Here is a 20,997-nt window from a genome sequence, read left to right as displayed (position 1 = left end):
AATCAGTATTTAGGTGTCCTAAATGTTTTAAATACTATTGAAAAACCTTGGATGTACTTTCTAGCTCAAAATTGTGTATTTTGCTACTCTTAATCATTGCAATGGGAGAGTGATGGCCAGGGGACAATTCTGTAGGCTTGTTGCCTGTGTAGCACAGAGAATTTGGGGAAGAGAGATAAAAAATGTTGATAGAAAATGTTAGGTTTTAAGAAGCAGTTTCAAGGTCAGAATTATTGTTACTGTTAATGTCTGCATTTGTATGAAATGAAACAAACCTAGAGAATATATAAGAAATTAAGAGGGAGTGCACCATATAGCAAGCAAGAGAAAAAGTTGATGCCAAGTTTGGCAGAACAAGATCTATAAACAAAAAACTTGGTTTACTGTTCACCTCTCCCCTTGCCTACATCCCCTCTATGGCAAGCAAAACTGGATAAACATCTGAACACCGATGTCCCAGCTACACCTTAGAAAACTCATCTATGAGACTGTTTAAGAGATGCTTTCACTAGAAGCTTTTGCATATAGTTGATTATACCTCCCATCCTGAGGCAAGAATTGGATTAGATTGGTTACTTGGTACAAAAACAGCATAAAGAAATGATAAAAGTTAAAACTGAAACTGCAAAAAGTTATCTCTGTTGGTCATTTACATCTTGATGCTCATACCTGGCCTTGGGTGGAGAGCTCCAGCTCTGACTGAGGAGTCTGAGACTGACTTGTGGCCCTAATACACAGACAGCAAGGTGAGATCTTAGGATGAAGGCTGAGTCCAACCAGTTTGACATTGAAGTGACAAGCTACGTTAAATGTAGAAAAGAAGCTCTTGTTTGCCTTAGGAGCCTGTCGGAAAATAAATATGAAACTAGTTTTAAACGCTAGCAACAGGTATTAAAGCTTCTTAAAAACAATTTTTTTCAAGGAAAGATGACTCAGTATTTTTCAACTCTTGGGGAATTTACATTCATAGAAAGATTGTATGCTGTATATGCCTCAGGTGTGGGAGTTGAATTGACATGATTTCCTATGAACATCATATATGAACAGGCTTTTTATCCTAAGATTGTTTTTATAACAGGTTCCATTGCACAAACAAAATATTTTGATAGTATTTAAGGCAGTGGTGCAGACACCTTTTACATAGGAAGAACTGATTGTAGATCTGGAAGTGTGTTTTTGATGTGTTTTGAAAGCCAAAACCAGGATAAATATATTAAGGAGAAATTAAGGAAGGTATAAACTTGTATCTTGGTAGTCTAAGTTGAAGTTTTTGGTATTAGACACAAAAAACATTTTAGTTCTCATAATTCACATAGAACTTAAACTGTCTCTTTAAAAAAAGTGGAGCCTGTAGGACAGAAAAGTTACCTACTTTTCAACCCCCCAGAAGACTCATTTTGGAAGGAACCTTATTCTTCTAAAGCCATTTTTCTAAAATTCTTAAGATGTTTGAATCTAAACTTGTTCATATTTCTGGGGCTCTGGAGCTCAAAAATGGGTTTAGGTTTTAACATTTTAGTAATACTTAATGAAAGTATACGGATGTATGATAATGACCTGGCAGTAAGTTGCAATGTCTAGTTTATGTATTGGAACTCTTGCTTACACATGAATTTTAAAGGACCATTAGTGCTTTAAGAAGCTTAGCAGCTGCTTCAGATCTCTTAAAAGATTGGGATTTATTACTCACGTAAACTTCAGTCTCTTAAAATCAGTTGCCTTAAACTTAACTAGAAATAGTTGAGTGCAATATTTTTGTGATAGTGGAGAGCATTTTCCTTGGATGACTTTGAAATGTGACTTTGGCCATCAGTCCCCAGCTCCTGTACTCAAACATGCAGGTGATAGTTGTGGCCAGTTCAGTGCCTAGAGTTTTACTTGGGGTGTTCTAATGCCCAGTTTTTAACTTAGTACTATTAATCGTACTACACGTACATGATTACAAGACAGTAAAAATACATTGTTTACCAAACTAGTCTTTATTAACCTTGATAATAAAAATAAATCCTTAAGAATTAATTTGGAAATGACCTACTGGACTGATAGAAGTGGTATGTGTCCTCGAGTGTGTTGCAATAGAAAAAATTAAAAACCATGACCTTAACATTAATTTTAAATTGTAAACTTATACATGTGAACAGCTAATAACGTAATTTTTAAATTCTGCTAATAAGGTATAGCATTTTATTTGGTGGTCACAGTAGTGACTTTCAAACATGGAGATAGCTGGAGCTCAGAAAATAGCTTTAGGTAGGGTTATGGCTGGCAAAGATAACACTAAGAGTAATACATACACACACACACACACACATATATATACTTTAACATTCTAGCCGATCAAAGAGTCAGGTGATAGGTTAGTGTTGTTTGCCCAAGGAGTTTAGTCCATGAGGAATAGCAGACTGAAAATAGGTAGTGATACTACTCAAAAGGTTAACAGAGTACTCAAAAAAGGTAACACCTATACATTGTGTGATCAGGTTGAGAATGTGCTGTCCAAGTGAGAAGCTGAATAAGTAAGTACTGTTTGACATGTAGACAGTTGGTAATTTCCCTTGTGATTGTGGATCCAATATGAGTGTAAATGTTGCAGGTAACTGTTAGACCAGGACATCTGTAATCTTTGGTTAGATGAGTTATTGGGACAAGAACTTAATCATGTATTTAAGTAAATTCTAATTACTTTAGGAATATTGTAACTTTTTTCTCTTTATGCCAGGAATCAACATAAACTTACATCTTGACAAGGAACAGGGGTTTTGCTTTTAAATAAAACTGGATTTGTTGGTATGAGAAACAGTTGAAAGTGGTGGCGTAGTAACAGTCCAGGCAAATGGAGAAATGTCTTATGGAAAGGTTCAGTTCCTTAAGTATTTCAGTTAAAATCAGTGCTACACCAGTGGCACAGCAGTTAACTACTGCGATGTTCAGTTCATCTTGGGTATTCGCACAAGCGGACGTTCTGTAGGGACAACAGGCTTGCAAAGCTAGCACCGAGTTTGGAACCTGTAAACACCAAACTGCTTGTTGCATGTTCTTCCTGCCAGTCCTCTTAAGACTCCCATTACATGATCTTATGCGAAGTAAAATTAGTTTTGGCTAGTAAAATATTTTACATTTGCCAAGCACTTGAGAACCATTGCCACAAATTAACATCAGCTGAAAAATCTTTTGAAAATAAAAGCAATCAAGAACTTTGAGATAGGCACTGTAGACAGCTTGCACAGCATGAAATCTTCAGAAGTATTCAGGCATACCTAGAATGAGAGCAGTTGAAGCTTACTTGAATGACAGGATAATCTTTTACCGTAGCTGCTATTAAGGTGCCCTTTTAGTTGTAGTTAAGGGAGATGGGAGAGCCACGGTCAAGTACAACAAAAGGTTCCAGCGTACTGTTTTTGTTTTTTTTGTTTTTTTTTGAAAAATAAAAGATAATGTGCTGATTTAAGTTTCATCTCCTTTTCCTTAGTCTGTCCATGTGAATGTGCTGTGTGGAAGAGTAAAAGGGCCCAAGTAAATGTGTTCCAGTGATTCCAATAGGTATTCCAAATTAATTGCTGCTTGTACGTTAACACTTGTTATATTGGGCTTCCAGGGTCTCACCTTAATTAGAACTCTTTTTAAAATAAAAAGACAGGGGAAAGGGAGAAATTAGTAACTAGGTGGATAGATCTGTTTTATAATTAGAAGGAAAAAAAAGTTCTAATAGCTCCTTTGTATACCTGAAATGTGAAGCGTATTGAGTAGAATGTTGTTAGTTGGTGGTCCTCTTGCATAGATTAGAGGCGCTACATGCAAATAGAGCCAAGTCCTTTTAAGATTATCTCATTCTAATGGTTCAGATTCCTTTTAATGTTTTGTATGTTTCAACACCCTACTTGTAGTTTAAATACTTAAAATATTCTAATGCAAAGAGATCTAGAATGGCTATGTCCTTGGGTTCCCCAAATCCTGCATCTATGGTAAATGCACAAATAAGCAGCCTATAAAAACTTGGAAAACCATCTTTTGGATAGTGAAGTAATGTACATTTATATCAAAAGTCCATTAAATCAGGAGTTGAAATCTGAGACAAGGACTTTGATTATGTTAGTTCAGAAGCATGTATGAAATTTAGAAGAAATTTTCCTCACTACATACTTCAGAATAATGTATTTTGGTGAAATGAGAGAGGACTTGAGTACTATACTGACGGGAAATAAAAAGGTTTCCTCAGTGAAATTCCTCAGTGAAATTCCTCAGAATTTCCTCAGTGAAACAGTTTTATTCTGTCAAAACAATCTCTTAATGGCTTTTGAAGAGCAGACAGCTTATAAGAGTAAAAGGTAAAATTCACAACCTTTCTTTCTATTGGAGGAAAAAAAAACAAAAACTAGGAAAATGTTTATAAAGCAGCCTTAGAATTTAGATTGTAAAACATTGTTTCATGTCACATGACTTGTCCTTGGGGCTTAAGGAGGAAAGACATTTTAATGAAAATTTACCCTGTAAGAAACCAGTTTGTGCTGATTTGAATCTCCTAAGGGTAGGCCATAAAATAGGTGTTTTCTAACTTACAGAACTCTGGAAGTTATTCTTAGAAAAAAGGTGGAACAGATAACTGCCCATTAAGTACATGTGAATATTAGTGAACAACAGAAATTATTTGACTTTGACTTCATTATTTATTTGTAATACAGTCAGTGGTAGTTTTCTCAAAATAAAAATACTTGTGAAGTCTATAATTTCTAGAAAATAAAAGGCGAATGCAGTAGTCGAAAAGACTCATATGTTTGCAACACTGATCAGTAGCGCCTACATTATAAACTTTGAAAGGTATTACTTTGAAAAATACTGTGTAAGATAATTTGTCCCTAAAGCGTCTCTTTTCAGAGAAAATTTACATATTGAACTTAATGCACACACACAAAAATATCCTGTGTAAGATACCAGTATTTGGGTGGTAGAAGATAAACTGACCTGATTTGATGACCAATGGACCATATTTTTAAGATGCTTCCAAAAGATATTTTATTCTAGAGGACCATTAAAAACTATAATTAAAACAATCATTGTACTTTTTCTACTTTCCTCATTAAGGTATTCTGCTTTCCCAAAGTCATGTACCTTACATGACTTAAGGGGTCCCTTAATCCCCATCCACCAGATTTTTACCTAGGAATAGAAGGATTCAAACCTTATTTGATACCTAGCATTTTGCTGAAAAGTGTGCATAAACAGGAATCCTGAATTTATTATATAGACCTCCTCGCATTATAAAAGCGAAGCGAAGGGAAACCAGCGATGGAGTAGAGGTACGTAGACTGAAGAGATGCTTGCAAATGATGGTATTAGGGATAGTCAATTTGTTGGCAAACTTGGTCAATGTAAATCACAAGTCCAGAGAAAAGCTAGTTAATTTAAAAAACCCTGAGGTTCTTTTATTGAAAGGTAAAACAAGTCAAAGGAGGGGTGGGGGAAGAGGGGGACTGCATAATAAAGCACTTAAAGATAGTAGGTATGATAGATAAGCCACAAGAAGTTTTAAACCTACTAATGACAACAATTCTATTTTAATCAGCTATTTAGCTGGTACCTACTGCTATATCACACCGTAGTGTGAAAAATCGGATTTAATGGAATAATGAAGCAGTGCAGCTGAAGCCTTCATGTGGGCCTGGAAGGTAGGTTCCTCTTTCAGCTTAAGAGTGAAAAGCATGTAAGCTGCTGGATGGAGGGGGATTAGTGAATGTTTAATAATTTAACTGACTTGTTAACTGCTTTCTGCCAGACATTTTATTGGGAATGTAAAGATAAAAATTGACAGGGTTCTTAGCTATAGTCAGTGACCAATGAAAGTCTACCACTGTTGGGATAATAGATGAAATCAACTAATATGAGTCTAAATGAGATGATGGTGAACCTAATTCTAGAAGTTGGTGAGCAACAGAATGTTAAAGGAAATAGGAGGGCACTCTTAAGTGAAACGAAGAGGTGAGCAGAGGTGAGTTCAGTTCATGGTGAGCCAGACGTACACTGCTGATAGGATTGGCAGAATTTACTAGCTTGAAGTTGGATGGCAGAGTGGGAGATTGGACTGGAGGAACCAGAAGTGGAAGTGTCAAGATCAACTTGGAGGCCCTATTGAAAGTATCTGGTAGCAATGTGTGATACGGGCCTAGAGCATGTTGAGTGGTCCAATAATTCATTTTGTATCATTCTAGTAGTTCAAGAAGAAAATGTGCTAATACTGTAAATTTATGGAATGACATTTGAAAAGTAATCCAAATAAGTATTTAAACTTATGTTTTTATCCAGGTCTCCAGTTTGTGTAGTCTTCTGTGAAAATGAACTAACCTTGTTACTGGTGAAGGCCTTGGAAATTCTTGCCAGCAGAGAGATTTTTCTCTTAACTTGGTAAGATTTAATAATAGTGTGCTAGAGCTGGAAGGGACTGAGTTACTTAATCCATTGGCTTGATTTTCTATGTTACATGTTATTAAAATTTGATCAGTTCTCATTGGTTTCCCACCTACCCCGCCCTTTAGAACAAATGACTGTCACATTATGGAATTGTTCACATAGTTATTTCTGGTCAATTTGCATAATGTAGACTGCACTGAGATTTGATTTATGCCAGTAACAGGAGGCAGATGATCTTGCGAAACTTAGTTCTCCAGTCAGTGTCAAAGGTTCTCCCTGTGGTGGTGGCCAGATAATTAAGGTCAATGAAGATCAGAACAGTGGTCCCCAACTTTTTTGGCACCAGGGACTGGTTTCGTGGAAGTCAACTGTTCCCTTCCTGCTGTGCGGCCCAGTTCCTAACAGGCCATGAGCCAGTATCAATCCTGGGATTGGGGATCCCAGCTTTTGTGTACATGCTTGACAGTGTCACTCATGATACAGACGGCATTTGATAAACCATAAACACTTGTGTACCCTAAGCTGTAAGAAGGTGGGCACAGGAGGGAAAATGGTACCTTTCTCATGAAGTGAACTGGAGCAAGCCCTGCCTATCCTGAAAAGAGGCACAAAATAAGAACAACATAAGTTTCAAGACATCTCTTCCTTCCTCTATTTTAGTTAACCGTGATAATCAATAGTCCTAGTAATAATGCTGTGATTTTATCCACCAGTGTTCATTCCTTAACCAGAAAGGCCTCTAAGCTTGTGTTTTAAGTATTTTCATATTGATATTTACTAAAACCAAAAATGGATGAATGAATGAGTGAATGTTCTGGGTTTAGTTGGGTGTTGGGTGCTTTTTTTTAATGGCAGCCAATTTATTATTATGAATGTCTTTACATAATGGAACAACATGTGTGTAATTTTGCAATTCTTTTTCCTTTGCACCACACAAGTTTCAGAAGATATTTTTATGCATGCCATGTGCAAGTTTAAATTCTACTTAAAAATAAAAACCCTGCATACTTCCAAGACCTATTTAGAGCAGCTAAAAATCACGTTTCCTTTCTGAGAGAGAACTCACCTGTTAAAATGGGAGAATACAGTCAAGCAGTGGGTACATTTTAAAAGTAACAATTGGAAAGCAATGATCCATTAGTTTTAAGTCTGATAGAACATCACTGACTTCAGAGACCAGAAAGTATCCCTTCATTTTTAACAGGGTACAGTAATAGAGTTGTGACTTTTGTTTTTAAGGCAAGTTTTAACATCCAACTGAGATTTTATTTCTTGAGACATCAGGTGTACTCACTGCTTACTATAAGGAAACACTTTTCTAAGCAAGTTAAACACAAGGATTATTTGGAGTGAGTCCATCATGCTGTATTGACAGCAGATACAGGGCCCGAATAAGTTTGTAAATACTCAGACATGTAAAAAAGACTACAGCTTACACATACTTTATTTACTTGATTGAGATCTGTCTTATGGTACATAAAATGTTTCTGTAGTTCATCTCAGCTTTGTTCACAATGAAGTGAATTGTATCTGGGTTTTCTATGCTCAAGACTGCTCAGTTGCTGCTGCCGCCGCCATTGGTTTGTTTTCTTGCAGGATCAAGGTGGGTACTTTCGTATAAAATCTTGTTTTTAATTCCTTCTCTGGCAAGTCTTTCCTGGATTCTTAGCTTAGCATAATTATACCTACAGTGGAACCTAGTAAGGAGAATGTGAATAAATTACCAATATGACATACCTATGGGAACTAATTTGAAGTTTTTAAAAGCTTACAGATGACTGTCAGTGGTGCCATAGGCAGGGATGAAGTGAGCATTAGGATAAAAGGTTGAGGCCTTCCTAAATGAAGTGTAAACCCTGACATGGCATTAATGCAGTGTCTGATGTCGCGTTCATCTGTTGATTTGACAAATGACACAAAACACACGGGTATATATACATATTTAAAGGCAGTCCAGCAATATCATTTTGTAAGATAATCTTAAGTAAGGGTGGGAATCTCCCAGTGGGGGATTGCTGAGCATAGCATGTGCTTTGGAATTAGATTAACCTTATTAAAATCTTGAATACTTAACACTCATACCAGCATCCTAAAGTCACCACGATAAATCCTCCTACTCCAACGTCACATGATCTTCTAATTCTGCCTGTCGAAAGGAATCATAAACACTATAATCAGGATTGTGATACTTCATCTAGAACAAAACTGTAAACACATAGAGAAATGTTTTTTATACATGAAGAAAAACAGATATACTCACTAGTTAACAAAAAATGTCCAAGGCCAGCCACAACAGATCCTAATGAACCATATAATATCGAATCCCGTGCACAGGGAATGTTTTCAACATCTAAAATTCCTAGGAGTTTAAAGGGCTAGGAAAAATAAAAAAATTTTGAGTAAAAGAATATTTTACCTCAGGATGGTTTGGCAAAGATTGAAAACAAACCATCCTGCTTTGGTATCTAATATGAATGAATCTAAAATGGAAACCTTGAGAATTTGACCAGAAAGTACTAAGTAGTAGAGTAAATTAAACCTAAATAGATTATGGTATCATGGTTATGCCATAATTTGTTAATCAGCTGGTTTGGAGATAGGGGCATACATTATTTCATGAGCTCTTTAAGTATCTCTATGGCATCTCTTGGGGATTTGGCTATCACTGAAGGTAAAAGCAGCATAATTACAATTTGAGAAACAGATGGGAAAGTGAAATTGTTTTAACCATGTTACTTATAATATTTAGTATACTGCTGTTTTAAATTCCTTTAAGGATGACTGCAGATTTTATCTGTGTTAACCAGTAACAGCACATCAGTTTTGTTTATGATAAATATCTTGACAAGTCCCTTGTCTGTTTCCTTGCCTGTGATATGAAGTTGCACTTCATTTCTTTGTTGAAGTACATAGTAACCACATCTAGATGTGATGAAAAGTGGAAATCTAAGAGGGTTGGATTTTAGTCTCAACTCTGCCACTAACTTCTGTAACCTGTAGGATATATTTTCTTATTTGGCCTGCAGTCTGTAATGAAGGGGTTTGGCTAGGTGTTAATTAAAGTTCTTTCAAGTGCTAAAATGGTTTTTAAATTCTTTATACAGTCTGCATTGGATTTATGGATTTGTTCTCCCTCTTTGAAAAATACTGCCACTTTAAGTGTGACATTTTCAATCTCATGTCTCGTCACTCTCACTGTACTTTGGGGTTGGGGGGGCAGACATTTTTTAAAGTCACACTTAATGTTTTGCTGAAGCACTCCTATTCATTTGGGAAAAAAAAAATTCAGTAATGTAACTTTCAAAAAGGAAGTCACTTGCCCATTCTTAGGAATAAGATGATACCTAGATGGTAATATACTATAAGGGTAAAAGACTGGATTGGAAGAAATAGGGAAAGGACAGTGAAGGGCAAGTTAGATTCAAGGTTGAAACATAAAGGTATTCTTGACTGTTTGCTTTGGCTGAAGCTTCTGCAGAAAAGACAATGTGACTTGGTTCCTAATAAAGCAAAAGTTATATACTCTCAGATCACTGTGTTTTTCTTTTGTCTCTGCCTGTCGTCCTTCCCCCCCCCCCCACCCCGGGCCTGCGCCCTCCTCCCCCCCAACACGTTTGAATGTAGCAGGTGCCTCTTAAAGTTGGCGGACTCCAGTGGCAGGCTCTTCAGTACAAAGCTTCATATACAAGAGGTTGGGATTTAACTTCTAGGCCTTTCATTTAATTTAGCAAAAAAAAAAAAATTGTTCCTTACCTTCAGGTCAAGAGCCCAGTAGCATTTATGGCCCCAGAGGGGAGGGTGTGAACTGTTCTGCAGGTAGGCCATTGCCCTGGGTGGGGAGAGGGTGCTAAAAGGACTGAGATTGGGGGTGGTGGTGGTTAATGTCAGGTCTTAGATGCGAGACCAGCAGCTTCTATCACAGGGGAGAATGTTAGATGGCTTTCCCATTTAAGCAGAGAATGAAAGGAACCATTAAGTGTTAGCCATAGCATGCCAGACACTGCATATCCCAACCAAGACAGCACAAGCTCTTTGAAGGCATCTGAACCTTCTCATTTGGATTCTCTTCCCTAATGGAGTCCTGGTGTAACCCCAGGGTACAGCAGAATGTGCAGGCTTTTGGAGGGGGAGCACTTGGATAAAATGGTCAAGTGCAGTTCTCCGCCAGGTGTGTAAGCTTGCTGGGGGCATCTGAAAGGGTGCTGTTTAAATCGACTAGGTGATTTCCTGAGGTTTTTTAGAGATTTTTGAGTCCCACCCTCAGATTCTGACTGACTAGGCCATGGGCATTTATGTTTAGGAAACTGACCAAACCCACACCCCCCACCCCAAACCACCAGATTGGGAGAAAACACTGCTTTGGAGTTTCAAGTTTTTGAAACTGCAAATGGTAGAATAATCCAGCTTGCTTTGAAAGATAAACATCTTTGTTAAATGTTACTTCTAAAACCAATATGTGGTTTTAGATGCCAAGGATGGTCCTGCTAAACATGTATCACCTCCAACAAAAACTGCCTTGGTCGATGTCAGTAGCACCGAGGTTGAGAAGCCAGTGCTGGTCTACTTAAACAGTCTTACAATTTAGAGGTGCTAAGGGGTTATAGGTACCAAGCTCTTTATATTCCTTGTTTTTAATTCTTAGCCTTTATGACATTTCTGAAACTGGCTCAGGGTTTAAGTAGAAGCTTCATAAGTGGTGGCAGAGTGGAAGTCAGTCTGACCCTGAAAGCCTGTCATTTCCATTGAAGCATTTAACCCTTTCAGGGTTCACATATAAGGAGTAACAGCTAAGTACATAACTGTAGATATGTGTGTGTGCTTAAATCACTTCAGTCGTGTCCCAACTCTGGGATCCTATGGACCAGCCTGCCAGACTTCTCCATGGGATTCTCCAGGCAAGAATACCGGAATTGGGTGGGGTGCCGTCCTCTCCTCTCCTCCAGGGAATTTTCTCTTAGGTCTACCTGCAGGTGGGTTCTTTACCACTAATGCCACCCTGACTCAAAATTGGGTAAGGATATACTAAGATTTTTTTCCCTTTCCTAGTAAGAGAATTGTCACAGCCTCCTGATAAATCTGAAAGACTAGTGATGGCTTAAAAGCAAATACAGAATACTGTAATAAAAGTCTTGAGTTTATACAATATATTGATAGTATCTGAACTAAGTCTCAGAAATGGAAAGAATCCTACGCCTGAAGTCCTTGTGAAGTAGTTCTACTTGTAATGTTCAAGGCATTTAGCATTCCTCTTTTATTCCCTAAGTAGTCTGCAAACTTAAGGTTCACCTGATATTAACAAATTAAAGACTTGAAACATAGATTATATTTTAGGGTAAACTAGTATTTTAAGCTTAGATTTAAAAGGGCAGCTTTACCAGCACACCTTGATGGAATTAGGAAAGCTCAAAAAGAAATTTCTAAACGAGAATGCCAATTTAATGATTTATAGAGAATAAGTCAAATTAAAGCTGCTTCATTTTCCACTGTTAAATGTATCTGCTCCATCAGTGCTCATTTGCCTTTTATTTCCAAGGAGGAGCTGGCCCTACTATTTAAAACTAGTCCTCACTGTGCAGCTGATTACTCTTACGGACTTTGCTTCTAATGGTTATCCCTTACTTTATTTGCATTATTTGTTTTTCCTCTATTTAATAATCTCCAATCGAGAAATACACAAATTACCCTCTCAGCACCCTGTTCACCCAAGCCACCATCCCATTTTTCTGCTCTTTACTGCAAAACTCAGTTACCAATGTGTGCTCCTCTCCACTTAGAAACCTACCCTGCTTTTAACCCAATTCAGCAAGACATCTATCCCCTACCCTCCACTGAAAGGGTGCCACTTATGTCTAAAAGCCATTTTGCTAAATCCATCATACTTTACATCTCTGCACATGGGGCACAGGTAATCATTTGACTTTGAAACATGTTCTTTGTTTCACTTCAAATAAAATTAAACATTTTCTTTCATTGACTTTTCTTGATTTTCAATGGGTTAAACCACCATCATGACCCTAAAATGACAGCAGTTACCTCCTATCAAAGGTGAACAATCACATACACAAGCGATAAAAAGGCCCACTGAAGATCCCAGTGTCTTCACAAAGCCGTCTAGAATTCTGTTTTAAGTTAGATGCCTCTTGAAATACTCAAGTGTCAAACAAGGGTACCTTTTGTTCTACTAAAGCATATTCCAATCGGCCTGTGAGACACGAAAAACAGAAAAGGCACCAAGACAACTGGCAAGCTTTGATAATAAATATGGTAGCAACTTATCCAACGTTCATAACCATTGATGATCTAGGCCAAATTTATTTTTAAAATTTTATTTTTTGGTTGAGCCACGTCACATGTGGGATCTTAGTTCCCCAATCAGGAATGAACCTGCACCTCCACCCCACCCCTGGCACTGGAAGCTGGAGGGAAGTGTCCCATCTAGGGCAAATTTAGATGGAAAATTCCCCAGAGCAGCAAGAACACTAAAGAAGCAATCAAAATTTTCAAGCTGAGCAGATCTAGATCTACAGATTTGGTGCAGTGTGGCAGAGTGGGTCTTTCATAAATATTTGTGACTCTTAACTGATCCAACGTTAATCTCTGGTTTACGATGGATGAAATTTTTTCTTCCTGTGTATTTTTTATGAGAACTTAATATGCATTGAGGATATAAAAATTGGATTCCTGCTCTTAAGGACGAGAAGAAATAAATTAACTTCCAGTATAATGCTGTAATGGTAACAGCTATGTACAAGGTGTCAGGGAGATGAGGACAGAAGCACCTCAGCTCCTTTGGGGTCAGGAAGCCGTTCATGGGAGGCCAGAGATAGCCCTGTTGAGCTTTAATACACTTGGAGAGGAAAGCATGAGAAGAATCACAGAGACTGAACAGGTAAGAGTTAGGTGAGGAGCTTTATACGCTTCCCAGGTGGCACTGGTGATAAAGAACCCGCCTGCCGATGCAGGCGACCTGAGACTCGGGTTCCATCCCTGGGAGGAGGGCATGGCAACCCACTCCGTTACATCACAGGTCGAGAAATTCGGATTTATCCTGAAAGCAATGGGCTGCTACGGCTGAGTTTTAAGCAGATGTAAAATGATCCATTTTACGGGGTAGCCCACAAAGACAACTGTGGATGATGGGCTGAGAAGGCAAAGCAAGACACGAATGCCAGCCAGCGAAGCTGTTGGTTGCATATAATGATGCAAACTCCACGTGGTTGACTGAAAACTGGTTAACGGAAAAAATCTCAAATCCTTTCATCTGATCCTCCAGCTCTGGATATACATTCACTCGAATATAGCAAAGTTTTCATTTCTCAGCATTTGCCCATTCCTCCATGTTAAATGTGATATATACAGCCTTAGCACCTGTCCTCAGGGAACTTTAAATTCACTCTTTATTAGCCAATTACAATATGAGGCGCCTCTCAGCAAAATTTTCTCTCCACAGGGACCAGTCTTGGGGCCTGCAGTAAGTTATCGGTATCGGTCCCCTCATCCTCCTAGTTTGGGTCACTTGAGTCGTGTCACGATAAAAATGTCGCGAAATGGGGGGCTGTACGATTGCAGAGAAGCTAATGACACGTGCTCCTATCCAGGGTCTCCCAGCTTCACAGACCGTGTCCTTACCCGCCGCCCGCCAGTACCCTACTCGCCGCCACGCCCGCCCGCGCACCCCGCCGCCCCTCTCCGTCTTCCCCGAATTACCTTCCCTTTCCCGGGTTCCCCGGGCTCCGGCGCAGCCGCCATGGGGACTGTCAGCGCCGCTGCCCCGCCCCGCCGCCGACGGCCGCCGTGGGCGGACGCCCCACCCCGCCCCGCCCCGCGCCTGCGTCCTCGCTGTCCGCCATTTTAGGGAACGTTTCCCAGTCTTCTAGGCGGCAACACCGGCTGTGCCGGTAGCTTAGGGTGCGGCCGCCATTTCCTTTGTTCAATTGAACTGATCACGTCTTCTCCACCGGGGCTTTCCCCAGGTCGAAGGCCTGGAGAAGAGAAGGAGAAGGAGGGCTAGGGGAGCAACCATGCACCCGCGATCTTGGCACTGGAGGCTGCGCCTTTTCCCGCCCCCGCCCCTCCTCCGTCTCCAACCGCCATTTCTAACCGTCGTCCGCGCGCGTGCTCTCGCTCGCGTGCTTGGACGCCGGGCGCGTGCGGCGGGGGCGGGCGGGGCCGCGCGGAGGAGCCGTGCGCGCCGCCGCCGCTTTGTCCTGCGAACGGGAACCCCCACCCCCCCAGCCCACGGCCCGGAAGTCGGCCCGTCCTGGCGTGCGGCCCGCGTCCCCTTGATGTCCTTTGTCCTCCCGCCCCGGGACGAGCCCTGGGCGCCCCTGGCAGCTCCACCCAGCCTTGGCCTCCAGCAAAGTGTGGTCTCGCGCCCACATCGCCTCCTCTCTCGTTTTGGTTTCATCAGGGAGTTGCTTTAAAATAGCGCCGCTCCTTTCGCTTGAAGGAGACTGGGGACAAAATGGAGGGAGCACCTCGTCAGTGAGGATGCGTCAAGACGTTTGTGCCCGGCGTGCAGGAAGGGGAAGGCGGGCGGGGTGAAGTGGGAAAAGGCCTGCGACACGCATTTTTGAATGTTAGGTAGTGTTTTGTACCACTCCCTACGACTGCGACTAAACGTGAAATCTGCATTTTAGCGGCAGCAGTCGTCTGATGCGAGATAGGGCTTGTCCACTTCCTCAGCATTCTAAATAAGTACAATGCAAATCCTTTTCCCGTATTTTTTCCTATGCACCGTAAGGAAAATGTCCTTAACAAAAACCTCATGCCTCTTTTATCTATATATATATATATTTCAAGATATATTCCTGGGGAAATGTTCAAGCTTCCGCGTGTATATTATTATTGTGCATAGTCATGCTGCAGTGCAGAGTAAATGCTGCATAAGGTTCGCGATGATTGTTTGCTATCATCTGTCATTAGTTGAGCGTTTTCTTACTCTTTAGACTTTAGTGATCCTTTAGTACCTTTCTACAATCCCAGTAAAACACTTAGTTTATGACGTGTGTGTGTGTGTGTGTTTTAAATAAGTAACTTCAGGGGAGATTAAGCTGCTTTAACATACTGCTCTAATATTAGTTAAGAAATAGGATAAATGTCACCCTGCCCATGATAGCCTGCCAGTTTGGGGTTCTGAGCTGAAAATCTTTGCTAACTATGCTTTGAAATCTTGGTCTGAAAGGTAGTATTTAAGGCAGTAATAGTCCATTAAAAGTGGAGAAATAGCAAACCACTCCAGTATTCTTGCCTGGAGAACTCCATAGACAGAGGATCCTGGAGGGCTGTATTCCATGGGGTCGCAAAGAGGAGAACACTTCTGAGCGACTAACACACACAGTCCATAAAGGAGTGAGGAATTCTTTTGAAGTAATTCATAGTTGTGTCCTAAAGGAAGGAGAACTGGAAAAGAACCAGAGCCATCCTATTTTATTTTTTACTGTGACTTCGAAAAATTGCTAGGGTAAAAGTAGGGTGCATTTCATTTATCTCTGCAGTATTTTCATACATTATTTCTTTATATTAAATTTTTAAATTTCACAAATGACATAATACATGTTTTTTTAATTTTCATATAAAGTGAAAAGTAAAAGTCTTTTTTTCACTTTCACCCCTTTTTTCTCCCCTATTTAAGTTAAACACAAGTAACAGTTTAATACATTTCTTTCCAAAGTGTTTCCTTTTTTCTTGTTAATTAAAACAACACTGGAATATAGGGTAAAAAGTAAAAGTCTCTCTATATCAGACCTACCTTCATACTTGTGTGTTTGTATATGGCACGCACACACACTTAGGTAAATGTCTATGCTGTGTGCTTTATGTAATTTTAGCATTTGATACTATGCATTGAAAATTTTTTCATGTAAGCATCTATGGACTTATTTATTTTAAAGGCTGCTGAGCAATCCTTTAATTAGTTTCCTTCTGATTGACCTAGCCTTCCAGTACTGTTGCCAGTTTACATTCCCCATTAACAGTGGATGAGCAGTGCTTGTGTCCTCAAAACATTTATTTATTCATATTTTTAAAATGTTGGCTGGCCTGGATCTGCCTCATGGCTTGGGCTCCTCTAGTTGCAAACTGCAGGCTTCCTTACCCTGGGGTGTGTAGGATGGTATTTTCCCAGCCAGGAGTCAAACCCCAGTACCCTGCATTGGAAGGTGGTTTCTTAACCACTGGACCACTGGGAAAGCTATCCTCACATTTCTAACACTGCATATTATCATATTTGAAATTTTTTGTCTATCTGATGAGTGAAATATGTTTTGTTTTTTTAAGATTTATTTATTTATTTTTGTCTGTGGTGGGTCTTTGTTGCTGCAAGAGGGCTTTCTCTAGTTTCCTCAAGCAGGGGCTCCTCCTCATTGTGGTTCTCCGGCTTCTCATTGCAGTGGCTTTTCTTGTTGTGGAACCTAAGCTCAGTAGTGTGGCCCCCCCAGCCTTGGTTGCTCCAAGGCATGTGGGATCTTTCCAGACCAGGAATCAAACTGGTATCACAATAGCTTGCATTGCAAGTCGGATTCTTAACCACTGGACCACCAAAGAAGCTGGAAAAATGGTGTCCTAATTGCTTTAAACTTTCCTGATTACTAGTATGGTTGAATATTCTTTCGAATGTTTATTGGTCATTCTTTTCCCAAAAATCTATTTGTCAATTTTTTATGGATTTTTTAACTTTTAATTTATTATTATTACAGAGTCCAATATGCCAAGTGCTTTCTCTTATGGCTTTTGATCTTGTGTCTTCCTGACGTCTTGCGTCTTGCTTGTGTTTTGCTTAAGGCCTTCTTGACTCCCATTTAAAAAAAAAATTATCACAATTTTGAAAATCATCATATACTATCTCAATAATTTTGATTATATCTTTTCTTATTTCTTAACAGATCAACTTTTGGTATTATTGACCAAGGCAAGTTTGTAAATTTCATTTTATATTTTACACTTTTTTTTTCTACTAATATGGTATCTATTTTGAGGTCTTTTGTCTAACTTTTTGAATTGACTGCTTAAATTCATGTATTCTCCATCTTTCTTGGTTTCTGACAAATGTATTCCAGGCTATAGAATTTCCTCTGAGAATCATTTTATCATATGTTGTCAACAGAGTTGACAGGTAATGTTTCTATGACCATTCTTTTCTAAATTTTCTATACTTTCAGTTTTTCTTTCTTTCCAAGTGTGTATATTTGGATATGCTTTTGGTATTAAATTTTAGGTGGTCCATGTAGTTCTACTTTGGGGGAACTTTGGGGAGATTTTTCAATTTTTGTGTATATGTGGGTGTTACCTAAGAGATCATTTTGTACATGTTCCATAGGCTTTTGAAAAGAATATGCATTCTCTACCTTAGCATTGTTAAGCTTATTTATTATAATAGTAAAATGTATGCGCTATAACATATATAAAATGTTTAACTATATGATAATAGCATTAAACTTCTTATTTGCCATTCAGCCATCTATTTGTATGGTAAGAGTTATTTCATTGCAGGCAACAGACTGACTGTAGTTAGCTTAAAACAAGAAAGAAATTTATTGGGAAGATGTGGAGAAGTTCACTGAATTGATAAAAAGTTGGAGTCCGGTCTTGAAGGACAGCATCCAGGATGGCTCTGGGGGTTGTGATACAGGAACTAAAGGAATGACTTTCTAGATGACAGTGACATCCTGTTCAGTCTTACTTCTACTACTGTGCTTTGCTTTTCAACCGTGCTATCGGTAAGACTCTCTTGTTTGTCTGGTCATGGATGCAGATGTCCTGAATGCGGTGGTGGTTTAGCATAGTGGGGCCAGAAAAACTCTCCTTTACGGGTTCCTTCCCTCACTCAGTGGCTGTCAATCCCCTGGCACACTGCCCAGAGTGCCTGCTTTCATTCTCTCATCTAGGAGAGAGTGTTTGGAGTCAGTAATCCCATGCTAGACCTGTAGTTATTGTAGGCAGCGGGAGGGGGAGGGCTGAAATGGTTACATCATTTTAGGGATTTGGTTGGGTTGTGCTGGCAAACTTGCTTTTTGAGGTTCTCTCTTAAGCTTGTGTGGTGTCATTTTGTAATCAGGAATATTGTGTTTAATAATGAGTTTGATCCCAATTCTCTGTATCATTGGGAAGTTCCTAACTGTCCTGGTCGACTGATGGTACACTCTCCTGTCTTTCCAAAGGAAGTATCAATTTATTTTTATTTTTACATTGCTTTCTTCATTTCAGTGAGTTTTGGAGAAAGGGGTGGTAAAAAGAAAACTGGGTTCAGTCAACCCTCTGTAACCAGCAGTCTGAATTTCCCTGCTCTTCTTCCCTGTTTGTGTGTGTCTGTATGTGAGTGTGTGCTTCAACCCAGTGGTACTGTAGTACCTGATAGGAAAGCCAGTTGTTTTCTACCACATTTCTCCCCTTTCTGGAGTTCTGTATCCCACAGGCAATGACTTTTACCTCTTTTGGCTCTTTCTTCTGGTAGTTTACTTTTGTATTTCTAAGTAAAAATACTCATTCTCCTATTTCTTAATTTTTCAATTGTAGGCATTATCTATTGATAATAAAAATTTACCCATCTTTTCTGCTCCTTTCCCCTTTCCTCATCCTCTCAATATGGTTGTGTTGCATTTGCAAAAACTAAATAAACATTTAGTATGTACATTATTATGACAATGCAAATGGTCATAGCTGAATCATGTGGAATACTATGATTTCATTTATTTTCTTGTAAAATGTTTAATTTTTCCTGGAGTTAATAATTGCTGTGATTGTTTGCTTAATTTTGTTGAAACTAGCTCTTGTTGATCCTTCCTTCCTTTTCTTTTTCATAAGAGACTATCTAAATTTTAGCATATAATACTCACTTGGCTGACGGGACATTTGGCTCTTGGGACAATTGCATATTACATGCCCTTCCCTACAGCCCCCTTGCTGGTTGTTAGTGTCAATTATACACACCTCTTGCCAACTCTCTGTTCAGTGACTTCATCCTGGTTACTTGAATTTTGCTATAGTGGAGTATTTATGCCGCAGAAGTCAACAAGTGCTACACATCAGAGCTTCTTTATTTCTTTTCTACCTTCCCCCTTCTCAAACAGGTAGTTTATCAATATACCACTGAATACACCTCTCATTAATTTTTCTCTCAAAATTCTTCTAAAGAGTTGTAAAAATCTCCACAATATAGTAAAAAAATGTTGTATAATCTGCATGTCATTTTATTTTAAAAGACATCTCTTCTGGAACTTGTCTCCTGTTGGTCCAGTCTATAATGGTTTCTTGCTAAGACTGATTCCCAGCTACCATCCTGGGGGGTTCTCATCATCTCATACCTACTTGGAAATCACCTGCTTCCTCAATTTGTAATCTTCCTCTTTCCTGGCTTATTCCCTCATTTCAGAGCAGTATATACTCCAGTGGCTTCCTGGAAAAAGTTTGCATAGAAGGTAAATATTTTGAGAGCATCTTGCCTATGCATATTTTTTTCTCCTGACAGCCTTGATATTTGGTTAAAGTTGCATTTCTAGAATTATTCCCCCTCCTAGAAATAAAGCAAATGCTTATATAATCATAATTCTATTGTCATACCTAAGAAAGTTAGATAATTTCATAATTCATCTAGAAGATACTACATATTCAAAGTTCCCTTCAGTTCAGTTCAGTTGCTCAGTCATGTCCAACTCTTTGCAACCCCATGGACTGCAGCACACCAGGACTCCCTGTCCATCACCAACTCCCGGAGGCTACTCAAACTCATGCCCATTGAGTTGGTGATGCCATCCAACCATCTCATCCTCTGTCATCCCCTTCTCCTACTGCCTTCAATCTTTCCCAGCATCAGGGTCTTTTCAAATGAGTCAGCTCTTCACATCAGATGGCCAAAATACTGGAGTTTCAGCTTCAACATCAGTCCTTCTAATGAATATTCAGGACTGATCTCTTTTAGGATGGACTGGTTGGATCTCCTTGCAGTCCAAGGGACTCTCAAGAGTCTTCTCCAATATCACAGTTCAAAAGCATCAATTCTTCTGTGCTCAGCTTGCTTGCTTTTTTTTGTGTGTGTGTGCTCATCTTACTTTATAGTTCAACTCTCACATCCATACATGACTACTGGAAAAACCATAGCCTGGACTAGATGGAACTTCCCTAATTACACATTGTTTTTAAACAAGGATCCAACACTACATTTAGTTACTGTATCTCTGAAAGAGATGAGAATACCAGACCACCTGACCTGCCTCTTGAGAAACCTGTATGCAGGTCAGGAGGCAACAGTTAGAACTGGACATGGAACAAAAGACTGATTCCAGATAGGAAAAGGAGTATGTCAAGGCTGTATATTGTCACCCTGCTTATTAACTTATATGCAGAGTACATCATGAGAAACTCTGGGCTGGAGGAAGCACAAGTTGGAATCAAGATTGCCTTGAGAAATATCAATAACCTCGGCTATGCAGATGACACTACCCTTATGGCAGAAAGTGAAGAACTAAAGAGCCTCTTGATGAAAGTGAAAGAGGAGAGTGAAAAAGTTGGCTTAAAGCTCAACATTCAGAAAACTTAAGATCATGGCATCTGGTCCCATCACTTCATGGCAAATAGATGGGGAAGTAGACTTTAATTTTT

The 20,997-nt window shown here is 39.3% G+C and overlaps 1 protein-coding gene across 4 annotated transcripts; it reads right to left on the bottom strand.

Moving 5' to 3' along the window:
* Positions 1-7,226: 7,226 nt before the first annotated feature.
* Positions 7,227-14,797, bottom strand: LOC122452576 (cytochrome c oxidase assembly protein COX20, mitochondrial). 4 transcript variants are annotated; one of them, XM_043486336.1, is made up of 5 exons: positions 14,504-14,609; positions 14,110-14,384; positions 8,663-8,777; positions 8,485-8,548; positions 7,227-8,099 (listed from the first exon to the last, which is right to left on the bottom strand). In XM_043486336.1, exons 2-5 carry the CDS (start codon positions 14,149-14,151, stop codon positions 7,958-7,960), a joined length of 363 nt encoding a protein of 120 aa, XP_043342271.1. In that variant the 5' UTR covers positions 14,152-14,384; positions 14,504-14,609; the 3' UTR covers positions 7,227-7,957. The 4 variants fall into 4 exon arrangements, with proteins under 4 accessions (XP_043342271.1, XP_043342272.1, XP_043342270.1 ...); XM_043486337.1 differs by lacking the exon at positions 14,504-14,609 and having other exon boundaries at positions 14,110-14,461; XM_043486335.1 differs by lacking the exons at positions 14,110-14,384; positions 14,504-14,609 and adding an exon at positions 10,156-10,258.
* Positions 14,798-20,997: the final 6,200 nt, after the last annotated feature.

This window comes from Cervus canadensis, chromosome 13 (genome assembly GCF_019320065.1).
Source record: "Cervus canadensis isolate Bull #8, Minnesota chromosome 13, ASM1932006v1, whole genome shotgun sequence".
Lineage (NCBI taxonomy): Eukaryota > Metazoa > Chordata > Mammalia > Artiodactyla > Cervidae > Cervus > Cervus canadensis.
This window is presented reverse-complemented; position numbering and strand designations above follow the sequence as displayed.

Coding starts and splice junctions, on each gene's coding strand:
- LOC122452576 (XM_043486334.1), bottom strand. CDS start 14,783: ATGTGGGCGCGAGACCACACTTTGCTGGAGGCCAAGGCTGGGTGGAGC. Junction 14,385..14,503: donor GAGCACGCGCGCGGACGACG/GTTAGAAATGGC, acceptor TCTCTTCTCCAG/GCCTTCGACCTGGGGAAAGC.